At 37.5% G+C, this 12,181-nt stretch overlaps 1 protein-coding gene across 3 annotated transcripts in view; it reads left to right on the top strand.

The window, feature by feature from the left end:
• pde1a (phosphodiesterase 1A, calmodulin-dependent) overlaps positions 1-12,181 on the top strand; it is a 91,855-nt gene that overhangs the window by 59,495 nt on the left and 20,179 nt on the right. For all 3 annotated transcript variants that reach the window (XM_056265646.1, XM_056265645.1, XM_056265647.1), the window contains 2 exons: positions 4,991-5,104; positions 10,451-10,633. In XM_056265646.1, coding sequence (XP_056121621.1) covers positions 4,991-5,104; positions 10,451-10,633 — 297 coding nt within the window. The remainder of the gene's footprint in view (positions 1-4,990; positions 5,105-10,450; positions 10,634-12,181) is intronic.

Consider the following 12,181-nt stretch of genomic DNA (forward strand, 5'->3'; position numbering starts at 1 on the left):
AATAATGCTGGATCACATGATCATCATGCTTTGTTCATGTCAGCATCAGTGCTGAATACTAAGGGAATACTGTATACTAATACTGTTTTGTCCTCTTTTGCCGTTAAAAACTACTGTCAGGATTTACTAAAGATACGGTGTGAAAAATTAGCGCTGAAAAGGCGTGGACTGGGTTATTTTTGTAGGAGTATTTTTGTAGGACAGGGGTATATTGTTGGAGTTTCCCTTTCAGACGCAAAGTTTATGGGAGGAGATATTTGCTCTAGTCAATTTACATGTATTTACGGAAACAAATAAACAAAAACGAAAGTTACAAAAACAATTATTTTGAATCAAAATGTCTTTAAAATCATGAGAAACATATTATTGAAGTCGGGTGTGTTAGATGAAACAGTGTTTAGATGGAATGAAACCTGGATAAATAATAGAGCTATATTGTGATGAACTGTAAATGCCCTCCTGCTGCAGTGCTGTGTGGTTATCATTGTTTGGAAAGTCCTCCCCGCTGGATCCGGCATATGTGATAATTATACACACTGTGACATTCTTGGGTGGGTAGGTGTGTTTGTGAGTGATGCACAGTTACACACCCTTCTCCCCTCCATTTTTCTTCACTGCTGGGCATTTGGAAACGCGGTAAATCACCATCAGGGAGGGGAGGAATGAGTATCACCCACAATGTTTCCAAAGTCCTTATCATTCTCCTGCCCTTTTCCTCAGCCACTCTCCACAAGTCAGATGGAGTGCATCTCCCTCACGCGCTTTCATGCACTCCAGGTAAAAATAGGTCCTGATAGGTTGACATGTCACTCCAGAGCTGTTCGAGCTCCCAGCTACTTAACCAGAACCAGATTCTGTCTTCACTTATACTCGATAAACCTGCTAGAAACATCTTTATTTACATTACACGTTTTTTTAATAATGTAGATTCAAGCTTTAAATGTTATTTCACGAGTTCACACTTACATACAATTAGAGGGAGTAAAGTTGAATGCGTATTTGGCGTGCTGTCCGTGCTGTCGGCCCGAACCCAGAGTACTCCCCCCTATGTAAATGGTTAGGACTAGAAGAGTGGAGAAGGGGTGGTGGAGGGATGATGCTAAACTGTCAATGGATTGAGGTGAGACTGCTGAATTTATATACACCGCTTATCATTGATTGCTGAATGCTCTCCACTCGTGTTAATTATCTGAACATGCTCCTCCCGAACTTTGTTAATAAAACATCATTATAATTTCTCATATCCCAGCATAATAGAGTGGTGCAGGGATGACATCTTTTTTATAGGCCAAAACTCGGAAACAAGTTGCATTTCAGCACTTCCGGTTCCATCGTCCTGAAGTCAGTGGGTTTTTTGAATGGGTTTTTGGTTAAAAGCTTGAAAGGTCTGTAGTGAACACAAGCTCAAGATATTTTCATGTTTTATTTTATCATATACATCAGTAATACCCTTAAAGCTTTTACTTGTCTTGTAAAAGGTGGTTGCTATTATTAAGTGGCTAAATGGGACAATAGAGGTTGTCAGGGACATTAAACGTCATAACATCAAACAGGTGAACTCATCTGCTCAATAGTCCGCTTTTACAGCCTTGTTGTGTTTAGAATCGTGCTCTTGGAAACTATTATAACTGAAAATGTTTTTAACAAAGACTGAAAGAGTTGTCGGAAGCTTAGTGGTGGTAACGTTGAAGTCATGCAACTGTGATGTAGATCGTTTATAGGCCTACCTTTAGCTTTTGACTTCTGCCGATTGTATTTATGCTTCAAAATCAAATTCATAAAAGTTGTGTTAATTTGTGAAGATTATCACGATGAACAAAATGTGTAATAAGCTTTTGTTGATCACAGAGTTTATTTTCTGCAGTAATCCGAAAGTCAATAGAAAATTGCTATCGGGTTTTTGTCGAGGAAACCAGGGCGATGCTAATTACAGGTTGGCCTACAAATATAAGTCATCCCTGCACCACTCTATATCCATTTGATGGTTATTTTCCTGGCGTTATCAAAACATTGCTCTGTTTGTTTAAGGTCCTCAACCAATGGCGTTGTTTTGGGGCCGTGCTATCTTTTTGGCCGACCAATGGCAGATGGTGGAAGTTCTCGAGAAACCTAAGTCATTCATTTTGCAATTCAGTTTAAATTGTAGTTGAAATGAAGATTTATATCCTGAGAAAAAGATCCCAGTAATCTAAAATGTTCCAAAGGTGTGTCATCTTTAAAGACAACACCTGCAATCCAAATTCAGATATCTCAAATATTTATTCAGATTCCTTTAAGAGCAAATTAATTAGTTATACTATCCACAATAATAAGCCTAATGTCAACAATAGTCTAATTTGTGTCTGTCTTTCTTAAGGAATTTTAGGAGAAACATCTGAGAACTCATTTTGCAATGAAAGAGACACCTCTGAATATTATTTTTCCCTGGGCAGCAAAAACCTTTCTCTCTTTGAAATGCACAAGTGGTTATTATCTGGGTTCTTTTGCTCCGTCATAAAGCATTTCTTACCCCGGCTCTCAGTTTGAGGTGATGAAGTCCAGTAATTTGACAAAAGCATCATGTTAAACGAGCCTCACTAGGAATATCAAACCCACATTTTCACAGGAACATCATAAAATATTCTAAGGGTAATTCATTCTTTCCAGTCACATACTTGACAGACAAATTGCAATGATTGCAAAAATGACTAGCTTTGCTTTGAGAGCGTTTTTTTTTTGTCTCTGATGATTTGCCTCATTTTCACATCAGATGTTTTTCTGCTCCACCTCAGACTACAATCAGAGTCAGACATCATTCCAGATCATATCGTGACAGGAATTGGAAATAGCTAGAAGATGATGTCAGGCCAGACTTCAGGAGAATGCTCATCAAAACTGACACAAACAACATGCTCTGTGTTCAGTGCTGTTTCTCAGTTTTTATATATATATTGTTTGCAGTAGTTTCATCTGTAATTGCAGTTTGTTTTCCTGCTGTTGTTTGTCTTTCATCCTGCAATGGCAAATCTGAGGCAGGATGAAGTTTAGGCGTACATGTTAGCAGTTTGAGTTTAGACGTACGTGTTATCTGTCAATAGCACGCTAAGGAATGAGTGTTTATTCAAGTTGCTATGCTAGAGACCACTGTCATAAACAAAAGAGTGGCTGGGTGATTGAAAGCAGACATTAATCAGAAGACATTTGGCCATTTTGAGATATAACTATGCCGACTTGTCCGATTAACAAGTGTTGGAATTGGAATACCCATAATAACTCAATGACACGTGTGCTTTACATAATCTGTGCTATTTACCAGAGAAGTCTTGTGCATGTATGTATATGTACTTTTCCAGATTTTCAATCAGACAGTTATTTCTTTTAAAGCCACAGATAACTGCCAAAGTATAAACCCTTGTTTTTGTGCAGTGAGTGATTGACAGGTGAGTGGGCGGTACTTCAGTGTTGTCTGGGTATCATCAGAACGGATTAGCATTTACCTTACCAATGAAATACACATGGCACATGTGTTTTCAACTACCTTCAAATGTGGTTGAAATGGATGAATCTTGAGGTATTTTGGATCTCGAGTACCTTTAGTGTTTTCCCGTTTCAGTGGGTTTCCATAAAACTGGTGATAAGATTTGAGATAATATGTGGAAAACCCTACAAAGATAGCAATATCCGAATTCGTTTTTCGGTCCCCATGAAGAAAACAGCTTATAAATCATACAGAATGATGTTTTTTGAAAATTTAAAAATGCAGAAAGGTTTTTGTGATGGGTAGGTTTACAGTTTGTACAGTATAAAAATCGTTGGTAACGCTTCCTTTTACAGTACAGTACTTACGTGTACTTACAGTATACTTACCTAGAAAGTACTGCTAATATAAGGTAAGTACATGGGTTAGGGGTAGGTTCAGGGTTAGTACCTAGTTATTACCCAGTAATTATAATTACTACATATATGTACATGGGTAACAGGACTGTAAAAGGAAGCGTTACCAAATCATTATGTCTATGGAATGTCCCCATAAAACATGAAATGTGTGTGTGTGCGTGTTATTTTTGTGTTTCTTTTAGTGAATATTGTGTAAAATAAGATTTAATTAAACTGGGATAGTTCTGTCATTATTTACCTGTATGATTCGATTGTATTAATATTTTATTTCATTAAAATATTCGGTGGGTCGTTTTGATTATGGTGTATTTATATTTATGTATTTTTTGTGCTTTCATCTTGTTGCAGTGTGTAAATCATTCACAGGCTATCATTTTCGAGGAGCGATAAGAGAGATATTGTTCAGAAAACAAGGAATGGGAGGCAGTGTGTGATTGGATTACATGGAATTCATTACTCTCAAATGTTAACTTTGTTTTTGACCTACATATTTACAGGGTTACCTCACATCAACTCTGCCAAGATATTTGCTGTGCTTATTCAAAATACAAAAAAAAAAAAATCTTATTGTGAGTGCCATGAAAGATTAACCGAGCGTAGCGTTTTGGCACATGAGATTTGATGATTAAGATTCTGATGAACTGTAATCCTTTATTTTATTTGTTTAATGCTCTTTGTTTTCTTGTGGGTGTGGAATTGGCAGTGTCTGTCTCATTTATCCATTTTGTTTCTTTCATAAAACAGATTGTGTTTTACTGTCATGGATATGTTTTAATTATCTTTGTTTGTGCGTGTGTGTGTGTTTATTGTATTCTTTCAAGGAATAATTCACACAAGAATGAAAATTTGAATCATCATTTACCACCCATGTCATTACAAACTCGTATGAATTTCTGTCACTGCTTTTTTTCTTTACAATGAAAATAGACGATGATGTGGAGTTTGGAGCCAAACTCAGGAGAAAGTTATACAGGTCTATGAGGTTGAATAAATGATGTAAAAATGCGAACTATTCCTGTAACAAATAGTGTAATGTCAAAGAAAATCATCAGCGCTTTCAGATCAGATGTCGAATTTTCATGAATTGAAGCTCTGACTTTTTTTTCCCCTGCAGATTGAGATGTCTGGTGAAGCAGCTGGATAAGGGGGAGGTGAATGTCGTAGATCTGAGGAAAAACATTGAATATGCCGCATCGGTTCTAGAGGCCGTGTACATCGACGAAACTAGGTAAGTGAATATTTGCCTTTCACAGTCCCAGTATGGGGTTGAAATAAGTGACGCTCTTCAGTTCTTTAGACTACATATGCCAGTTGAGATTGGTTTATACTGGTGGCATATGCCATACTGGTGGCATGTGACAGCGGGCCACTTTGTAAAAACAATCGAAATGCTCGACAGCTGCAGTACAGCATATGCCTGTAGCTATGTGTGTGTTGGTTATAATTAAGATAATCACTGCTTGAAGCTTTAATTTTGGCATATGAGTTCATTAAATCTTTGAATTAATTTAATATCATTGTAAAGTGTCGCCATTACACACATATCAGTTTAGCTTCTACCAAGGCGATTTATAACACTAGAGATTTGTGAGTTTGGTAACACTTTAGTTTAGGGTCCAACACTAGTTGCTTTTAAGCATGCATATTATAGGATATTGGCTGTTTAGTAGTACTTACAGTATAAAGCACATATTAATGTCATATTCTGCTTGACCATATTCTAAAATCTGTTAATCCTACCCAATACCTAAACTTAACAACTACCTTACTAAACTAACTATTCTAACTTACTAACGGCGTCAGCGTTTGCACCGGTTTGCATTTGTCAACTTTTCCCCCCAAAATTTTTCAAGGCTTGCACCTTGGAATCTATTTCAAGGATTGCTTTCTCGAGCGACCAGGCACTGTTGTTGTGCGGATGAGCGGGCCGGAGCGCGTTAAGGGTTTTCTGTTAGAACTGTGTCGTGTTAGCGGCCCCTAAGTTAATAACTAATGATCTTTGCAACAGAATTAAATCTATCAAAACTAACTTTAGCTGGACAATAACTTTATTCTAGAGCTGCTGTAAAGCCAAAACAATTTATGTTACTTTAATTTCCTATTATCACTGTAAAGCTGCTTTGAAACAATCTATATTGTTAAAAGCGCTATATAAATGAAGGTGACTTGACTCGACTATTAATGAGCAAAATTCTTAGTTAATACTAACTTGTGAGAATTGGACCCTAATCTAAAGTGTGACCATGAGTTTAAATATTTTACAGTTCAGCTTTGTGTTTTTACACATTTTAAATCCTGTGCAACTGTGCACCAATGAAACACAATAAATAGAATGAAAGATGTCTGATTGTCTTTATATTTTATATTTAAGTTCTGACAAAAGTAAAAAAATCCAACAGATAAAAACTTGATGGATTTTGCATTATTTAGACAATATTAAAGGGTTTGTTCCCCCCAAAATGAAAATTCTGTCAGTAATTACTCACCCTCATGTTGTTCCAACCCCGTAAGACTTTCGTTCATCTTCGGAACACAAATTAAGATATTTTTGATTAAATCTGAGAGTTGGATCACTCCTCCATAGGCTTCTTAAGGGATCGAAACTTGCCGGCCCAGAAAAGTTATTAAAGACATTGTTAAAATAGTCCGAGTGACTACAGTGGCTCAATCTTAAGTTTATCAAGCGACGAGAATACTTTTTGTGCGCAAAAAACAAACAAAAATAACGACTTTATTCAACTATTCATTTCCTTCTCTGTGGGCCTTGAGTGAGTTCACGTAGTGAAACTACGCAAAGCTTCTGTGTTGCACGTCACACGTAGGCTCACTATTGGCCGACACTGGTCATGTGTGTGATGCGTGTGACGTACAACCTAGAAGCTTTGCGTAGTTTCACTACGTGAACTCACTCAAGGCCCACAGAGAAGGAAACGAATAGTTGAATAAAGTCATTATTTTGTTTGTTTTTTGCGCACAAAAAGTATTCTCGTCGCTTGATAAACTTAAGATTGAGCCACTGTAGTCACTCGGACTATTTTAACGATGTCTTTAATAACTTTTCTGGGCCGACAAGTTTTGATCCCTTAAGAAGCCTATGGAGGAGTGATCCAACTCTCAGATTTAATCAAAAATATCTTAATTTGTGTTCCGAAGATGAACGAAAGTCTTACGGGGTTGGAACAACATGAGGGTGAGTAATTACTGACAGAATTTTCATTTTTGGGTGAACTAACCCTTTAAATCATGTCTCAAAAAGGTACAGTACTTTTCAAAAGTTTGGGGTTTAAAAGTATCATTTTTTAAAAGAAATTAATGCTTTATTCAGCACCAAATCAGCATATTAGAATGATTTCTGAAGGATCATGAGACACTGAAGACTTGAGTAATGATGCTGAAAATGATAAAACATAAAACAGCTATTTTAAATTGTAATAATATTTCACAATATTACTGTTTTTACTGTATTTTGATCAAATAAATGCAGCCTTGTTGAGCAGAAGAGACTTCTTTCAAAAACATTTTAATGACCTGAAACATTTGAACTATATGGAATCTGCTTTTAACATATTTTATTCAAATGCAATTAAAACCTGACACATTCTTGGCTGATTTAGAGAGAAATTAGCCTGGTTAAAACCAGACCATTCTCAGTTGTAACTGAGTTATGGTCTGGCAAAGCGTCATAGACGAATCATTTCCAGAGGGGCGTCACCAACGGACATCGCGGATAGACCTAAAACCAATCAGAGCGATGAAGGAGATGACGTATGCAGAGCGGCGGAGACACATCTCGGAGTGTTGTTCTTTGCTCGGTTTTTAACAAAAAGGAAACGTTCAAATCGCTTAAAACAGACGCGATAGCTGATTCGAACGAGTGATGTTTGATGGCGGCATCCATCTTTGTAATGTAGGCTACAAAATCTGCTTCAAAATCCCAGCGCTGTCGTCATCGTGTAAAGCCCGCCCCAACGTTTCTGATTGGAGCCTCGATTTCGACGGATTGGAAATGGGTTTGAATGAGCTCTTTGCCAGATTAACTTTCAGAGCAAATCTAAATTTGCCGGAAGTTGTCTGGGTTTTCCCAGGCTAGAGAGAAATACTAAAAATGGGTCAAACGGCATCCTACAGTATATGGATTTATTGGGTCAATTCTGACTTGTGCAGGATGATCATGATTGAATTCTCTGATTTCACAATTATTTTAACATTTATTTCTTCTCATGCAAGGATGCAGCTAGATTTCTTCTATTTACAGTAGATGATCAGAGCTACTTGGTTCTCTCTCAGTCTCTGTTTTTTGTTTTCATGGGCTCATGGGAAAGGGGCAACATGTATAAATGGTACTAGCGCTCTCCCACTGAGGATCGAGTCCACCCTTTTATTGTTCAAGCATTCTCATCTCTATCTCCAGCAGTTAGAAGGAGGTGTTTCACGTTCGTCTGAAGTGAGACATGCTAAGAGTGCTCATGTTCCGCATCTTGCTCCCCGCGGAAGTCAGCGTAGCTGTGAGTCCCATGAGGCCCTTGATCCTAATTAACCGAGACCTAAAGCTCTGTCGCTCTGTTGTGCTTCACACTGACGTGTACAGAGCGCTAGCGTCGTCCCACTAGAGCCCTGCCAGCCTCTCGTTTGATGGACTTGTGTTTAGACAGACTCGGCTATGGCTAATTACGTTTTCCTAATGACAGGCACAGGATGTATTGCCATGGTAGCAGCTTTGAGCAATTTTAGCTTGTTACTGGAAGTCAGAGAATATTTGTTATGATAACATGTCGCATTTCCTGCGCCGGTCGGGCTGTCTGCGTAAGACTGAGCAACAACAGTCGCTATTCTTTCTGCCGCATTCATTTCTCAGGAAAAGCTTATTTATTTAATCTTGTGCCAGTTGCTTATGCTACTTCAGCGTTGAATGCTGGCTTTTTCTCTAATAGAGCAAGGGCAGGATCAGTCACGACACTATGAGAAAATGAGCAAGTGGCTGTGGAGATGTTTTCTTGCTTTCTGTCTGCACATAAATATCACCTGCAGTGCAGAACATCAAGCAGGCGTGGAGCTCCGTTTGAGTGAATGTCACGAAAACATGTACAGTTCACAATATACTGTATATTATATTTTATTCCAGGTTTTATGTCAAAAGTAAGGAGGATAAGAATGATACAAATATTGAGCACCACAACTGTTTTCACCATTGATAATAATAATAAAGGTTTCTTGAGCAGCAAATCAGCATATCAGAATGATTTCTGAAGGATCATGTGACACTGAAGACTGGAGTAATGATGCTGAAAATTCAGCTTTGCATCACATTACATTTTCAAATATTTCCAAATGGAAAACATTTATTTTAAATCGTATTATTTTAAACATATGCTCTCTTATCCTCAGTAAAACCAGTAGTAAGACAAAAACGAAAATTATACGAACCGGTATACCCCAAATGTTTAAATGATATGAATCTGCTTTTAGCATCCAACTTTCATTTATTTTAAATTCAAATCTGTAATTTTATTTAAATGCAATTTATACTGATGCATTCTCAGTTGTTTGAGAGTAAAATGCATAAATATGGGACAAACAGAATCCTATGAATTTAACATCGATTCTTCCTTATGCAGGATGATCATATTTTTGTTGTATCATAATTTAAAATTTAATAAATAAAAATTTTGACAGTTATGATGTCAAAAGTAAAGAGCTTCCAGTACACAAAAAACAAACAAACAAACAAAAGGTTGAATTATAATCAGTAAGATCATGCATGTCAACATGGTAACGCTTCCTTTTACAGTCCTGTTACCCATGTACTTACTATGTAATTATAATTACTGGGTAATAACTAGGTACTAACCCTGAACCTACCCCTAACCCATGTACTTATTAGCCAGTACTTTCTAGGTAAGTACACTGTAAGTACACGTAAGTACTGTCCTGTAAAAGGAAGCGTTACCGTCAACACAATGCAAAAAAACCTTTTTTTGGTACTAATAAGGGGCTTTATTTTCTATGCACACATTTTTTTTAATTTCTTTTGACTGGTGTGAAATATGACTGGGACATGTTCTTGACAGGTTTTGTGAAACTATAACAACCTATTACAACCCACAGACAGAGCCAAAAATATATCCCCTAAACATAGTATTTTTAATCTTTACACATCGGTTATTGCACATCCCAGCGATTGTAACACCCACCGACGCATGTTTGAATGTAGGCTGCAGCCTCCTATGGGTTTTCCCACTCTGCAGTTCTGACTTCCACTGATGTTCTCTGACACTGTCACTAGAGCACAGATTCCCTGTTGGTCAGTATAGGTCAGACACATGCAGACATAGGTCAACCAGCCTATACGTTTGTCAATGGCCGATGCTGATTTTTATATATAATATTATTTACTTTTATATATTTACTCAGTATTAATATTTGAAAACAAAATTATCTTATTTAATGGGGTTAGGAATGAAGAAATATTTCTATTCAATTCTATTTTTAAAACAAAACACTGTCGGCTCTTCACAGCAGCTGCTGTAGGCTCTTTGGAGTAATATCCTCTCTGAAAATGTTTGCTCTTCTCTAGGCGGCTTCTGGACACCGAGGATGAGCTCAGTGATATCCAGGCAGACTCTGTGCCCATGGAGGTGCGAGACTGGCTGGCCTCCACCTTCACCAGGAAGATGGGAGTGGTGCGCAGACGGCCCGAGGAGAAGCCCCGGTTCCGCAGCATCGTTCACGCCGTTCAGGCTGGGATCTTTGTGGAACGGTATCTATTGATTTTAATAATGAAATACTTGCTTATAATGATTCATTTAATAATAAATCCATTGTGATTTATGCTCAATCAATCATTGTCGGTAACATTTTACACAAAATACTCATGATATTTATTAAAGTGATCACCCAAAAATTAAAATTCTGACATCAATTATTCACCCTGATGTCCTTCAAATGTCAGTTGAAGAATGTCGGTAACCAAACAGTTTCGGTTCCCATTGACAGACTTCCATTGTATGGACAAAAAAATACAATGAAATTCAAGGGGAACTAAAATCGTTTTGATTCCATTCTTCAAAATATAACTTTTTGTGGACTTTCTTTAAAATTCAGAAGAACATTCTGTGGAATGAACATTCTGATGTCTTCATTCAGGACAACCATTCTTCAAAATATAATCTTTTGTGTTCAGCACTAGAAAGAAATACATACAGGTTTAAAATGGCATGAGGGTGAGTAAATGATGACAGAATTGTCAATTTAGCGTGGACTAACCCTTTAACATTCTACCTAGACATTTTCACCCAGTAAGCAACCCACGTAGGCAACACTTTGGCCCCATTTACACTGCATGGTTCAACTGACCCAAATCCGATTTTTTCCTCTCATGTGACACAGATCGTATATGACCGGTGAACGTGTAAGCAGGAAAAAAGCGCATGGATTCCGATTTTCTCAGATCGGATTCAGGCCTCACTCATATGTGGTAATAAATCGGACATGAATCGGATACGTGCATTTGCGTGTGCCATGTAAGCAGACAAATCAGATATTCCCCAGTAAATGCGAGTCATACGTCATTAAAAAAGGTGACGTCAACTCAGGTGGACACCACCAACTGAGATCACATGACTTATTATAGGCGCGATGGAGGACGAAGGATACACACAGTGGAGCAATGCGGAGGTTTCATGTCTTTTGAGTGTTTGAGTGTCAGGGTTGTTACAGAAATAAATCCGTGTTTGAAGACATTTCACGAGATATGGGGAGGCACGGTTTTAAGCGCTCGTGGCTACAGTGCCAACAAGGGCTCTCCTCTTTTTTCTCCGCCGTACGAGACCAATGTTTTGCTGACCTTTTTGATGACTTTTCAAAATATTGTGGAAAGCAAAACACTGGATAATTTTATTTGCATCTGCATCCATTGCATTTCGTGCTGTTTTACTTCCTTTTCCGGGTCAGAACGTCTACATTTGGTAGTTTCAGCAGTGTATAGTATGCAAAAATCGGATACGGGTCACTTTTAAAAGATGATGTAAAAAAAATCTGATATAGTCAGAAAATCGGATTTGGGCATCAAGACCTGAAGTGTAAATGCAGCCTTTGACAAAATTAGAAGCCAGCTTTACATGTATTGTTCACGGAAAATACAATCCCAGAATGCATTGCACCAAGCTTTGTGAACAAATTTTTCCAAGATGGCAGATGAATTGAGAAAAATGTCAATATACTTAGTTTCAAAGTTTCAATGTTTTTGTGTAATGTTTTAAAGTTTATTTCTAATACTTTATTGGAATATCATGTTAATGGCTGAGAA

This window comes from Rhinichthys klamathensis, unplaced genomic scaffold, assembly GCF_029890125.1.
Source record: "Rhinichthys klamathensis goyatoka isolate OS25496 unplaced genomic scaffold, OSU_Roscu_1.1 h1tg000237l_1, whole genome shotgun sequence".
Lineage (NCBI taxonomy): Eukaryota > Metazoa > Chordata > Actinopteri > Cypriniformes > Leuciscidae > Rhinichthys > Rhinichthys klamathensis.